Source organism: Zootoca vivipara, chromosome 13 (genome assembly GCF_963506605.1).
Source record: "Zootoca vivipara chromosome 13, rZooViv1.1, whole genome shotgun sequence".
Lineage (NCBI taxonomy): Eukaryota > Metazoa > Chordata > Lepidosauria > Squamata > Lacertidae > Zootoca > Zootoca vivipara.
Genome location: NC_083288.1, coordinates 28,210,731 through 28,226,251, shown reverse-complemented (window position 1 = coordinate 28,226,251; position 15,521 = coordinate 28,210,731). Strand labels below are relative to the sequence as shown.

Genomic DNA, 15,521 nt, shown 5'->3' with positions numbered 1-15,521 from the left:
CAATTTTTGTAAGGTTGTGAATTTAAGCCGCACTTGAACTTTTCATGCTCGGTATTTGGAAAAAAAAGTGAGGCTTATAGGCCAAGACGGGATGGAGATACACACACACAAACACACACACACACACACACACAAGATGGTATATATAACAACAACCATAGCACAACTATTATCACTTCCACAATAAACACTTATGGAGGCAAAGGACAGTACATAGAATGTTGATTCTTTTACACATTCAAAAGCTTCTTAGCAGTTGCTTTGCATGATACAAGGCTACCAATATTATTTCTCAAGGCATTTTTGACTTCTTTGTTTCTCAGGCTGTATATAAATGGGTTGACTAGAGGGGGCAAAACTAAATACAAGAGGGAGGAAATTTTTTGCACCTCTCTGTTGCCTTCCCCCTTTGGTAACATGTACACAATCATTAGTGAACCATAAAAGATCGAAACCACAATCAAGTGAGAGGAGCAGGTGGAAAAGGCCTTTTGCCTCCCAGTGGTGGAAGGGATTTTCAAGATGGCAACAATTATATATACATAAGATGTTAAAGTTAAAAGAAAAGGGGGGAGTGTGAATATAATAGCCACAATGAAACCCAACATTTCCATCAAGCTGGTATCACTGCAAGAGAGCTTAAGGAGCGGGAAGTAGTCACAAAAGTAATGATTAATTTCATTGGGGCCACAAAACGTCAACTGCAACATCAGACTGAGTAATATCAGGAAAGCTATAAATCCATTGATCCAAGATGCAACTGCTAATTGGATGCAAGTCCAGGTGTTCATGGTTGTAAAATAATGCAGTGGTTTACAGATTGCTAGATACCGATCATAAGACATCACACAAAGTAAACAACATTCTGCAGCAAGCAAGGAACTGCAAAGATACCACTGTATAAAACAGCTGGTGACAGAAAGTCTTCCATCTCCGGTGGAGAGGGATGAAAGCATCCGTGGAAATACATTGGAACTGTAGCAAGCCTCCAAGAAGGAGAGGTTTCCCAGGAAGAAATACATCGGTGTATGAAGATACTGATCAAAAACAATAAGGACAACAATGAGAGTGTTTCCAGCCATCATCACAACATAAATTACTAGAAATGTCAGGAAGAGGAGTGTCTGCACTTCGTAGAATTCCGCAAATCCCAGGAGGATGAATTCCTCAGTCTTTGACTGGTTTTCCAACTTCATCTAATTGAGAAATGTCAGATTCTATTAAAAAAAAAAGGAATAACAAAAAATAGAAATAATTGATGAGTCCATTGTCACATTAGTGCAAGAGGTTTGAGAGCTGATGTTGCCATACAAGTGGTAGAGCTTGTGTATTAGTGTCATTGAATAGAATGAGCACAGTTCGTCTTGGGGTTGTGTAACATCTTTCACCAGTGCAGGGCACTGATTTAGCTATTATGCTACACCATAGATGCACTGAAATGTTATATCATCAGGTAGTAAAAAACCTAAGTAGGAATTTTACAGTGGAGAAAACATTAGCAAAAGGAATTCAACCTAACATATCTTCCTGTTCACTTCTCCATCATGATGATGCATATTCAGATAATAATACCGTGGTACCTCGGTTTAAGTACACAATTGGTTCCGGAGGTCTGTACTTAACCTGAAGCGTACTTAACCTGAAGCGAACTTTTCCATTGAAAGTAATGGAAAGTGGATTAATCTGTTTCAGACGGGTCCACGGAGTACTTAAACTGAAAGTACTCAAACCGAAGCGTACTTAAACCGAGGTATGACTGGGACTGGAAGAAGAAGAAGAAGAAGAAGAAGAAGAAGAAGAAGAAGAAGAAGAAGAAGAAGAAGAAGAAGAAGAAGAAGAAGAACCCTACCTCCTAGCTCATTTTCAGACCTTTATTTTATCATTTATTAAAGATAAATTTCTTTTTTAAAAAACCAATTATATTTGGAAACAAAATGAGGTACTATTCTCTAATGTTATTTCCTGCACTATTAATCAATGCCTCTACAATCCTAACATTTAGAAAACTTTTTTGAAATCCTAAATTTATATATAGGTAATTCACATCCTGCCAAAAAAACAAACACAAAGACCTATAGTTTTCTTCAGGTATCAGTCCTGCTCTTTTAATCCCTTTGTTGATGTGTTTTCTTTCTTTTCTTTTTTGGAAGGGGGGGGGCAATGATCAACACAATGAATATTACAAATAGGAGTAGAAAACGAAATAAAACAACCATTGATAACTTGTGAAGTGGTAAAGTTCTTCCTCTATGTGTGCACAGAGATCATAAATAAATCTCAAACCCCATTATTTCAAATGCTCATCACAGGAATTCCCCTTAATAGGGTATTTCCTACTATGCCTATATTTTAGGTACATCCCATATTTTAAAGTCCAGTCCTTTATTTGAAATCAACTCCTTGCTGGCTGCCCACCTCCCACTGCAAAAGCAAAGCTAGAAAAACAGAAATGACAACATAGACACTGATGTCAAGAAATAAATATTGTTTTTGGGAAAGCTGTGGTTCACCAGATGGCCATCATCCCCACCAAGCATGGTCAATGGCCAGGAATATTGGGATCTGTAGCCCAGAAGCATTTGAAAGGCTATGGATGCTGGGACACACCAGATGCTGTTGGACTGGATCTCCCATCACCCTCAATAAACATAGTCAATGTTCAAGCATTATGGGCTGTAGTAGAACTTTGAAATCTGAGCTTCTTCCTATTTTGTAATTCAGTTCTCCAACCAAATACTATGTACAACATGTAGATTCTTGGGATGAAAATGCATGTACAAGTGAAAATAAAATGCAGAATGTTATAAAAATTGCTTTTTGTAATGTGTATATCAGTCAGAAATGAATTCCAAAAATGCCCTAAAATGAACACAGATGGTTTTGATGACATATATATATAAAGCATACAAACCAATGCAGGAATGTGAAGAACCAGTAAGACTGGGAAAGTGATAGCTTCCTTCATAATTAAGAGTAATAAACATTTACCTTTCGATGATATTTCTCAGCACTATTTTACTGATCCATGTTATCTGTTTATTGAGAATAGAAGAAGGCATTCTAAGTCTCTTCCTTCTCCTTGAGTCATCCAATATCACTGTCCTCTTGATATAGGGATTTATGCATGCAGACAATGTGCACCAGTTTTGATGTCCTGTGTAGCACATCTTGTGTTGTACAAATATTAAGATGGCAAAACCTGTGCTTTTAAGCAAAAGAAATCAGCATTTACTGTCTCAGCCCCACCAGAACAGCAGCACTCTTAGGGACATTTACTTTAAGTTCATACACTATTTTAAAAATATTCTGCTCAAGGGAATATGGTCTATAATGACAAAATGTTGCTCTCCCAGGATCCTGGTTTTAGTACGAGGTGAACAGAGTCATCTGTGAAACAGAATCTTGCAAATAACACAAAAACCTAATAATGTACAAGATAAGGGACAATTAGCCCCCAAAATCCTGAAAGAAGACTCAAGATATGAAATGGTTGAAATGTTATCTATATATATATATATAAATGTGAGCTGTCCATGTTGGTTATATTCCACTTTTCTCCGAAACCTGTCCATGTTGGTAATATTCCACTTTTCTCCAAATCCATTTAACCGATTGCATTGAAATTTGGACACAACGTCACATGTGAATAGGCGAGTGTATGTATAAACTTAAGATTATACAGATGTCACACCTGGTTTGAAAAACCAGAAAAAACAGGAGCATGAGAGGTTGCAAAACATCGCCCTCTAGTGGCTGGTACTGCAGCTAGAAAAGCTTCCCTTTCCAAAACAGCTCAGCTCGGGTTCAGCTGAATGAAATGAAATGAAACAGCAGACTGGGCTCAATTGAGGTGGGTGCTCGCCTGGGTTGGGGATAGGGGCAGGACGGGTTCGGGACGGGTCATGGGTCAGGACAGGATGGGACGGGACGGGACGGGGTGGGGTGGGTTAAGGGATGAACCACAGCAACACGTGGCTGGGTACAGCTAGTATTTATTAAAAGATAACAAAATGGAGGATCTTCTATTCATATAAACAACCAAATTCATTGAATGAAACAAACTAAACCTCAACAGTCAAGGGAAGTCTCAATTTATTTAGTTAGCTATTAAATATTATGCATCCTTTGTTTATAAAAAAAGACCCTCAAAGTGGTTTACACAACTAATAAAACAATGAAAGTATCAATTAAAGATGATTTCTGATAGAGAGAGAGATAATATCAGGGAGTCTTGATAACAAACGAGTGTAGTTAATTAAGAAGATTTATTGCAAAAAACAAACAGAGTACACCGGAGCAGTGATCACAGCCATCCATCCATAAATCAAAGATGTCCCTTCTAAGGAGAGTGTTTCCAGTGAGAACAGCTGAACTTCCTCTTGTGACGTATTCTGTCTTGAAGACCCCCATACGTCTAGACCTTGGACTGAGGGGGTTAGCTCCCACCTCTTCTTCCTTCTCTGGAACAGTTCCTCTGTGGTCCTCCCCGCTCTCTGAGCTGCTTTCCTTTCTAGCCCCTGCATTTTGTCCTTCACTAGTGCGCTGGCAAGCTGCCAACTGACTCTCCCCCAACTCTGCTATCAGTTGACATTCCTAAGGGCGGGGAAGTTGACTCTCGGCTATAAGCATCCTGTCTTGCAGTTAACCCTCTCTCTTCCTGGCTACTTCCTTCACTGGGAGCTGGTTGCAAACTTTCCCTAGGGGCTGGCTCATTCATGACAGATAATATCTGACATATGGTCAGTATGAACTGAAATACACCCAGGAGTGATTGTATAGGGGTCAGTTCCATGCTGCCACTTTCAAACAGTGTTACTGCTTCTTCTTAGAGGATGATGAAGGGTGGGGCAGGGAGGTGGCAAGGTCAGGGTTCCACAGCTGCACCAGAGGGAGTTGCAGATTGGCTCCTCTGATGCATTCACATAACCCCAACACCCTGCCATCCTTCAGCATCACAGCAAGTGGCAGTGATGCATTACTCTAAGTACACAATATGCAGCTGGAAATAAAACATTTTTAGTGTGCCATAAAGTGCATTATACAAATGTGACACTAGATGACGATGGTGAGCTATGGCAAATTCAGTATTTTGTTTTCATTTTTTTTTTAAAAAAAAAAGCATTTTCACAATGTTCTTTATATGTGTCTAGATTCTACCTTGTATACAGTTGCATCTCTGGTATGCTTTCCTCTAGTATGGTCCAAAAACAATACTGGAAAGTCAACATTCGGTACCCATTAATGGCAGTTTCTTATCAGATCTCTATGAAATGTAGACTTCTAAAGCTATTTTCATTCTTCTCTCGTGTATCTTTAATTTTTGACCAATCACACCCACCAGTTTTTGTAGTTCCTGAGGATGCCAGCTAAATCTAAATTCATACATCAATAACTCGTGCCAGAGGTGTGTATGATTGTCATTGTATGATTTTGTATTATTGTCATTTAATATTGCCTGGTTACAATTCTCCGAGTTCCTTTATTTTCATTTTCTTTCAGGGATGAATGCTGTACCTCTTCCATGCTTGAGTACCCATCATTTATGGGTAGCAGGGGCTGGAATCCATCAACGTCTGTATGTGTGTGTTCCATAACCCTGAAGTACATGATGCTAAGCAAGTGCTAATATGATCTGTATCTTGGTTGAAAAGCTACTAGGTAAGAGCAGGAAATGAAAGGTCATAAAGCTTTCTTCCTCAAAATGTTGTACAAAACATTTTCATGATTTGGAAATAACACCTGGATTGCACTTCCAAATTATTGTCCAAAACAGTAAGCTAATGATCACCTGATGAGATCATCTAAATCATCTAAAACTATTTTTAGATTGCTATTTCAAAATCCCCCCCCCCTCTGAGATGTCCAATTAAATATAATTTCTAGAAGATTTACAAATTGGGGCATCTAGTAATATCTGGAGACAGGTTCCATGTTTGCATGTTGTAGGATAAATAATACACTTGATTTTTCACACATAATACAATAAGCTCAAGAGGACAGAGGGTTGAGGCACACCATCCATGAAAAGATAAGGAAACAATTTTTTTTTAAAAAAAAATTGGAATCTGGATCTTTTAAAAAATCAAACTGAACAGGAGCTCTGGATATGCTTTTCATCTCATAAAGGTACTGTACAAACAAAATGTCACTAGATATATATTTCTTAAAAAGAAGGTTAAAGTTCTGTTCAAGTCCCATTTATTTCTAGTGCATCTGAAAGGAGGTTTTTTAAAAAAAAAAAAAACAAGAACAACAAATCACAATCATAGAGCTATATCCCTTGTTGCAAGAACAGAATAGATCTTTCCCTTCTCCTCTTCCTTCTCACTCCTCCAGGTGGTTAGTTAATACATATTTCGTTTGCTCTTTCAGAAAGACTATATCAACTTTTATAACCAAAATGAAGGTAACCTGTTCTTTGATAAATTGCAGCTCCAAATTATATACTCACTTACCCTACTAAAAATTATGTAGATTACTTCTCCACAGATATGTAAAGAATGACATTGCAATTGACAATTTGTGGGAAGCATGTTTTGTTTTTGTTTTTTGACATTTGACATATATTATTAACTTAGAGCAGGTTATCTTATTTCATCTTTCCCTACTTTTTGAGTACTTGTGAGTCTGGAAGACCATTTCCACCCAACAAGCAAAGTATTCATGAGATAATATACAATGGGTGGTGGAGGTGTCTGTCCATGTGAAGAATCAGAGATATGTGTGAGTCTTCTTATCAGTCATTAAAATTGTTTCTCAATCATTAGGCATGAAGGTTCCTTCTATATGGGGAGGGTGATCTCACCCACCACCTGTGGAAGCATGCAGCACACCTTCATTGATTGCAAAAGAAATAACCAGTCAGCACTATAACTCCTGACCTAATTTGTGGGGTCTAAATCCAGGTGTCCAGGTTTTTTTACCCCTTAAAACTTATTGTATACTGTCAGAGTTGCTGCTGATGGTGATTGCATGTACAACTGAAATAATATAAAAGAGAAGACTTGCTCATGTGGAAGAACATCACTGATTTTAGCCATTAACTGAATGGAGATAAAGATTCATAAATAATTCTAGACAATGCCACTGAGACCAAACAATCTTTTTCAGATGGCTGAATTGCATATTTTACATCAGTGCATTAAAAAAAAACCTTAAATGTATCAATAACATTTATTATTGATTTACTAAAGGATCACTACATTACATTTGTAATTAACTTAAATGAATTCCTGATTTCAACTCTATTTTTATTCAAGACATGGCTTGGGGTGTTAAGTTTTTAAACATCTGCCAAGCCACTGCCTTTAACACCCACTTCTTGCAAAAAACATAAAGGTAAAGGTAAAGGGACCCCTGACCATTAGGTCCAGTCATGACCGACTCTGGGCTTGCGCGCTCATCTCGCATTATTGGCCGAGGGAGCCGGTGTTTGTCCGAAGACAGCTTCCAGGTCATGTGGCCAGCATGACAAAGCTGCTTCTGGTGAACCAGAGCAGCACATGGAAACGCCGTTTACCTTCCCGCTATAGCGGTTCCTATTTATCTACTTGCATTTTGATGTGCTTTCGAACTGCTAGGTTGGCAGGAGCTGGGACCAAGCAAAGGGAGCTCACCCCGTCACAGGGATTCGAACCGCCGACCTTCTGATCAGCAAGCCCTAGGCTCTGTGGTTTAACCACAGCGCCACCTGGGTCAGCAAAAAAACATAAGCAGGTGATAATTGTTATCTTAATGTCTCAAAAAGGTTCACCTGCTGATTCCTGCTTATCAAACTGCTTCTAAAGGTGAGGTCAGTTTTTCAGGAATTGTCAATAAAAATAGTTTTGAAACTGTTGTGATGTGGAAATGCGGGGCTGGCAAGAAATGTGCAGCAAATGAATTACATTGTAAATGTGCTTAATTTCTGAAAACTTGGCTATTTGTAATATAGTAACAGTGTTGGTTGTTTTATTCTACTGTAGCACCCAAATGGAATCATAAGAGAAAGGAAATGAAATGAATGGAAGTGCCTGTAAGAGAAAACCAAACTCATGTCACTCAGTTCATCCTTCTGGGATTCCGAGAGCTAAAGAATCTGCAGGGCCTTCTGTTTCTGGGATTCCTTGCTATCTACATTGTCACCATGGCAGGGAATCTTCTCATTCTTGTGCTTGTAGTCAGTGATCAGCACCTTCACACCCCCATGTACTTTTTCCTTGGAAACCTATCTTGTTTAGAGATCTGCTACAGCTCAACACTCATCCCTGTATTGCTTACCACTCTCTTCTTGAGGGATGGAAAGGTCATTTCATTTGAGAGTTGCTTCCTGCAGTTATTTTTCTTTGGCTACTGTTTGGGTGCAGAATGTTATTTGCTGTCTGTGATGTCCTATGACAGGTATTTAGCAATATGTAAGCCACTGCATTATGCAACAGCTATGAACACCAGGAAGTGTGTCCAATTAGCAGCTGTGTCCTGGACAAATGGTTTCATAGGCATTTCCATAATCATGGCTGCTATGCTGCAGCTTACATACTGTGGCCCCAATGAAATCGATCACTACTTCTGCGATTCCGTTCCACTTAAAAAACTTTCATGCAGTGACACAAATTTGGTAGAGCATGTCAATTTAACATTGCTGTTTATATACACTATGCCTCCATTTCTACTGACTCTAGCATCCTACATATGCATTATTCAGGCAATCCTAAGAATCTCATCGACCACTGGAAGGCAAAAGGCCTTCTCCACATGCTCCTCTCACCTCATTGTTGTTTCAACTTACTATGGCTCTTTAACAGCTGTGTATCTCTTACCAAAGTCCTCTTCAATGAGCAAGGCCTTCTCTCTTTTGTATACAGTTCTTCCTCCTCTAGTAAACCCCCTCATATATAGCCTGAGAAATAAAGAGGTGAAAAGGGCATTCAGAAAGGCAAAAAATAGGATAGCAAATTTAAAAATATTTCAAAATGTGCTAGCTAACTTGTTTAGCGTTAAAGACAAGTAGGGGAGAGAAAAAAGGAAGACCAGGGAGGGAGTTGGATCAGTACTGCCCTGCACCTGTAACCTGATCTGGGCACTACTTGCTGCACCCAAATCTCATCCAATTCATTGGGGGGGGGGGGAAGCTAATGTGTAATTAGGGTTTTTTAAACCCCTGACTAAACATACAGTCAGGCGGGACATGAAAGAAGGAGATGCTGATTCTCATCCACTGCCACCTGACTGAGAACAGACCTGACTTGGTCCAAGCCTGGATCTCCCAAAATTAACCTGATTCAGTTCAGGATTCAGGTTTTGGGTGGATCTGGCACAAAGTCCTAGCGATCAGATGCAATTGATGTACGATCGGTGACGTGTGGGTCCGTTTGTACTCGGAAGAGGGTAGAATGGGGGCGGATGGAATGGAGTGGGTCATGCATATACATGCTCTGCTGATATGGGGTGGGGGTGGGAACAGAACCCCTGTGTGGAATATATATATATATACAGTGGTACCTCTGGTTACGAACTTAATTTGTCCCAGAGGTCTATTCTTAACCTGAAACCATTCTTAACCTGAGGTACCACTTTAGCTAATGGGGCCTCCCGTTGTCTGATTTCTGTTCTCATCCTGAGGTAAAGTTTTTAACCCAAGGTACTACTTCTGGGTTAGGGGAGTCTGTAACCTGAAGTGTTTGTAACCCAAGGTGTTTGTAACCCGAGGTACCACTGTGTGTGTGTGTGTGTGTGTGTGTGTGTGTGTGTGTGTGTGGTGTGTGTGTTTCTCCTTACCACTTCTTTGATGGTGGTTTTGTTCCAAATGGAGATTTATAATGCCACCTACCACAACACTCTTCAGATCAATGGACTAGCTGCTGTAACTTCAGTCCATTTACAACTTCTTCCCTTTTCTCACTCCAGAAGGAAGAGCTTGGAATGGCTGTAGAATGCTCTTCACAGGAAAATACATACCATCATGTTCAGTTTTTAGGTGCCAGGCTAAGACCTTTTCATTCACTAAGGGCTTTGGTAACTAAGCTAGCCTCTGTGGTAGTGCTGACCATTTAGTGTGTATGTGGTTGTGAGGAGAAGTAGGTTTTGCCATTATTGTGTTACTAGATTACCATTGCATTAAAAATATTCTGACTGATGAATGTTTCTAAATAAGAATGAGAAGAAAATAAGAAGAGCCCGGCTGGATCAGACCAAAGGTCCACTGAGTCCAGAATTCTGTTGTGGATATCAGATACCTGAATTATAATCAGGGAACAGAAGACTCTGTCTTAAATTACATACCTCCACCTCTCTGCATCAATTCCTGTATTAAAGATATTAAATAAACATAGAAAACATAGCTGGTGATGTTTTATTACAGATTTCCGTTAGTCAATCATCATGGTTGGGGGGAAAGATGAGCCCCCAGTAGGCACACTTATTTTTAAGTGAACACTCATCACAAGACATGTTCTGCAACTTTTATATTTGGATGATGTGGTGGTACTTCCACACTCACAGAGAGGATTAAACCACTTATTGCTACACTTTTTGGAGTATTGCGAGTGCACGCTAAGTTCTGAGAAGTCAACAAACATGGTCCTTGCAAAGTCATGGAGAGTGCATAAGTGAGTGATAAGTGGAAACATCATTGAGCAAGTTTAAATGTGTAGGCATTTATTTTCATTATAAGGCTGGCTGGGTCACAGAATTTGCTATTAATGCTGCTAAAAGTAATGTGCCAGTGATCACACATTTCTATTATTCCAAAGGGAACCAGTATGTTCTGGCAGCCCAGGGGGTGTGCAATGCTAAGCACACAACTGCTATATGACATCCCAGTTTGTACAGTATATCCTGATATACAACAACATAACAGCCTTATACCTCTAAGCAAAATGTTTTCAATTTACATGCCTTGTCTCCTGATTTTTTGAATTAGGATATATATAATGGTTCTATGGGGAAGTGTTTACATAATTAAGTGGAATCCTAACTATGCCTACTCAAAATTCATAAGGTCTTAGTTCTGTGTAGATATGGTTAGAATTGTAGCCTAAATAGCTGGCAATTTCCGTGAACATCCATTCAGTTTTATTTATAAGAGAAGAGTTCTATTACATTTTGAATTTCTGATGCATGCACTTCACTTTCAAAATCTTCCCAGCAGCCTTTCTCATTGCATCCTTTACATCTTTATTCCTCAGGCTATATATGAGGGGGTTAAGTAAAGGGGGCAGGACTGTGTACAAAAGAGAAAATATTTTATTGAAATATCTCACTGTGTCAGTTTTTGGTATCAGATAGACGATAAATATGGCCCCATAGAATATAGAGACAACAATCAGGTGGGAAGAGCAGGTAGAAAAAGCCTTTTGTCTCCCAGTGGTGGAAGGGATCCTCAGGATGGCAGCAATAATATAGATATAAGAGACCAAGGTTGAAATAAAAGGAGGGAAAGTGATTATAAACGCCACAGCAAAGGTGACAAGTTTCACAAGAAATGTATCACTACAGGATAGTTTTACCAATGGCAGAGCTTCACAAAAGAAATGATCTATTTCATTGTGTCCGCAGTACCGTAGTTGTAACATCAAGCCCAAATATATAGAGATGACTGCAATGCTATTGATCCAAGAGCTCCCTGCTAACTGGACACAGACCTTAACATTCATCAGTGTTGCATAATGTAGAGGCTTGCATATTGCTAAGAAACGATCATAAGACATCACAGAGAGGAGATAGCATTCTGTACAAACCAAAAAGGAGCCAAAATAAAACTGTGTGTAGCAACCCTTAATGGAAATAGCTTTGTCCTCTGTCACAAGAGCAGATAACATCTTGGGCAGAATAGTTGAACTGTACATCATCTCCAAGCATGACAAGTTCCCCAGGAAGAAATACATGGGTGTGTGCAGGTGCTGATCAGTCACTATCAGAAGAATGGTGAGGAAATTGGAGGCCATGGTCAAAATGTAGATCAGTAAAAATGCAAGGATCAGGAAGAATTTAAGATGATGAAGTTCCCCAAATCCCAGAAGGATAAATTCAGTGATTTCAGACTGGTTTCTCTGCATTATGTTCTCTATCCAACATACACACAGTACTAAAGTAATATTTGAACATGAGGTATGAAGTGCTGCTATAGGGGCATGAACTTCAGGAACATTCATTGCACAAATCCCCCAGACTGAAGCCCATCTGTGAAGTTTGCAGTTGCTGAATGGTTACAGTCAGGGTGAAAATGCAGAATGGGTTTTCTCCCCCTGGGCACTTTCCCCTTTTTAAAAATAAATGTTAGCAACAGAAAGAACTGCAGACGTCAGAGATCTTTCTGTGATTGCTGTTTGGTTACACTCTGTGATTGCTGTTCTATGTGGTCTTTTTCATAATAGGCATGTTGTGAAATTATCTCATAGCCTGAAAAACATTGAGAAGATAAAATTCAATTAATGCTTCTATGAAGGTATAAATTCACAAATGGCACAGTATAAATTCACCTTAAACACTCTCTGTCACACACAAACAGTTTAATGTCATTGTATAACTTGTGCTTTACAATTCCTTTTTCTCATAAGAAAAAAAGACCCAATATTGGTTGGAGGAATATTGGGGGTGGAGGATTACCAATTTCCTTTAATTTGAGAATGTTTACTAAAATGTATTGATTTGGCAGAGATTTGGGTCTCAGTTAACTATTAATGATGGTGCTTCATTTCTTATTGGAATTTTAATTGTGGTTATATAAGCCTAGATAAGAAATTATGTTTGGGGGGAAATTATTTTCTTTGTTTATTTGGATGTGATTTTTTAAAAAAGGATATCAAATGTGCCATATAGTATATTCATTTCAAAATAAAAATGGCAGACTGTAAGAAATTAAATATATAGTTTTGGCTTACAAATTCATCAGATTTTCAACACGAAACTTTTTAAAAGAAGAAATATGATTGGAAATAAAACATTCATTTGCTGTTTCGCTTTAACAGCAAAGTGTATAGTTATTCTAGGATGGGAGGAAAGGACTTTCAGTTTTAGATAAGGGTTGTAGATACTTTCTGAGTTGTTTATGCTTCACCTCCAGACTCCACAAGTAAAATCAATTGCCTACTTGCTCTGTTTATGATTTCTTTCTTTTTTATTCTATTTTTATTCAATTTATTCTTTTTTATTCTGATCTAATATACTGCCCTGGTGCCCATCTCATGTCTCCCTCTCCTTCTCCGAAACATTAAGATTGGTGACTAAGTTGTAATAAATTGCATGTTGGGTGGTAGAACATATCTATTAATTATATGAAGCAGAAGTTAAGCCGAGGTGCTTTAACTTTTTTTATATATAAAAAATCCATATACATATAGGCACATGTGTACATTTTTATGTACATTAATGCTAATCTTCAATCAAAATAGGTTTTTTATTTTAAAGATAATGCAATGTACATATATTATTATTTATGTTTTGAAAATTCTAAAAAATAACCACAAATGTATAGTGTGCAAGATACAATACCTCTGCCACAAGTAAATGGAGAACTGCCATTTGCAGTGGGTCTGTGCACAGCAGGCCTCCTTGACTCATTTATTGAGGTATAGACTCACTTAATATTTTGAAGTCTTATGATCTCTCTAATAGTCTTCCTGTCCCTCTGGGCTTGTTTCAGATCACAAAAGACCCCCTTGGGTTGAAATTTGTCATCAAGAAATTGAGCTGAACGTCTCAAGAGATTTTGGCTATTTGTTGAAGCAGGAATATTGAACATTAGTTATGAACTGCAAGTTGCCAGGGAGTCATATTTTTTGTTCCTTGGGTTCATCTCTCATGTCACACATGCTCCGTTTCCCCAAATACAAGTGGTTTATTTTTGGATGTTATGTTAATTGCTTGCTAATTACAGTGGTACCTTGGTACTCGAATGGCTTGGCTCCCGAACAAATCGGCTCCCAAACACCACAAACCCGGAAGTAAATCTTCCAGTTTGCAAACGTTTTTCGGAAGCCGAATGTCCGGCACGGCTTCTGCTTCAGTGCAGGAAGCTCCTGAAGCCAATCAGAAGCCATACCTTGGTTTTTGAACAGTTTTAGGAATCGAATGGAATCCTGGAACGGATTAAGTTTGACAAGCAAGGTACCACTGTATACATTTTTGTGAGTCATTTTGTTATTTCACGTGATTATTTTGTATGCTTTTAAATATTTGGCAATGGAACATTTCAAACCTTGATGGGATTCACCAAGAAAGAGAGGCTAGCGTCCATGATGGAGTTGACCATGCTTTCCCACATACCACTCTATAACTCAGGAGTGAGTAACCTGTGGTCTATGCCATCAGTATGTTGCTTGACTCCATCTCCCATCATCCCTAACCAGTGGCCTTACTGATATGCCTGAAGGAAGTTGGAGGGCATAACTACTGGTAGCACCCGTTCTAAAATTTACCAGATCTAAATTGTAATGCTTTTGAATTATGGTGCTGGAGGAGACTCTTGAGAGTCCCATGGACTGCAAGAAGATCAAACCTATCCATTCTGAAGGAAATCAGCCCTGAGTGCTCACTGGAAGGACAGATCCTGAAGCTGAGGCTCCAATACTTTGGCCACCTCATGAGAAGAGAAGACTCCCTGGAAAAGCCCCTGATGTTGGGAAAGATGGAGGGCACAAGGAGAAGGGGACGGCAGAGGATGAGATGGTTGGACAGTGTTCTCGAAGCTACGAACATGAGTTTGACCAAACTACGGGAGGCAGTGGAAGACAGCAGTGCCTGGCGTGCTATGGTCCATGGGGTCACGAAGAGTCGGACACGACTAAACAACTAAACAACAACAACAAATTGTAATCTTAAACTATTCCACATAATACCATTTAGTTCCACTAGAAAAGAATAGTTGATACCAGAGATCTTTTGCATAAATTCATGAAGATTAGGTCTAAATGTAGTCACTAGTCATGACTATATGAAACATCCAACTATGGTAGCAATACGCCACTGAGTACCAGTTGCTAGGGAGTAAGAGTGTGAGAGAAAGTTGGTATTCGTGTCTGCTTATGGGTTTCCCAGATGCATCTAGTTCTCCACTGTATGAAATGGGATGCTAGACTAGATGGATGTTGGTCTAAATTAGCAGGGCACTTTTGATGATCCTACATCATTAGGGTAATTCTGGCATTTCCATGCACTCTGGTTTCTGTCACAGTGTTCTGTTGTGCCAGAAGCGGTTTGGTCATGCTGGCCACATGACCCAGAAAGCTATCTGTGGAGAAATGCCGGCTCCCTCGACCTGAAAGCGAGATGAGCACTGCAACCCATAGTTGCCTTTGACTGGACTTAACCGTCCAGGGGTCTTTTACCTTTTATTTTTTAAAAAAAACATTTCTGACATTTGTGTTCAGAATTATTTTTTGTGTTCAGAAATATCTATGATAATTGGATGACTGCTTCTGTACATCCTCATCATAGAAACATAATCAAACACCACACATAAATGTACCAACAGAACAGGATGTCTAACCAGAATTTACAGCTTAATCCCCCCCTTTTGTATACACTTCCATATTTCATATGAG

At 39.0% G+C, this 15,521-nt stretch overlaps 3 protein-coding genes across 3 annotated transcripts; 1 reads left to right on the top strand and 2 right to left on the bottom strand.

Annotated features, from left to right (window-relative positions):
* Positions 1 to 230: 230 nt before the first annotated feature.
* Positions 231 to 1,196, bottom strand: LOC118077930 (olfactory receptor 2AP1-like). Its single transcript, XM_035101652.2, has one exon. It carries the CDS (start codon positions 1,194 to 1,196, stop codon positions 231 to 233), a length of 966 nt encoding a protein of 321 aa, XP_034957543.2.
* Positions 1,197 to 8,002: 6,806 nt separating this feature from the next.
* On the top strand, positions 8,003 to 8,989 carry LOC118077929 (olfactory receptor 10A7-like). The gene has a single exon (XM_035101651.2). The coding sequence runs from the start codon at positions 8,003 to 8,005 to the stop codon at positions 8,987 to 8,989; it is 987 nt and encodes a 328-aa protein (XP_034957542.1).
* Positions 8,990 to 11,075: 2,086 nt separating this feature from the next.
* LOC118077928 (olfactory receptor 5AR1-like) lies at positions 11,076 to 12,035 on the bottom strand. Its single transcript, XM_035101650.2, has one exon. It carries the CDS (start codon positions 12,033 to 12,035, stop codon positions 11,076 to 11,078), a length of 960 nt encoding a protein of 319 aa, XP_034957541.2.
* Between the last annotated feature and the right edge of the window lie 3,486 nt (positions 12,036 to 15,521).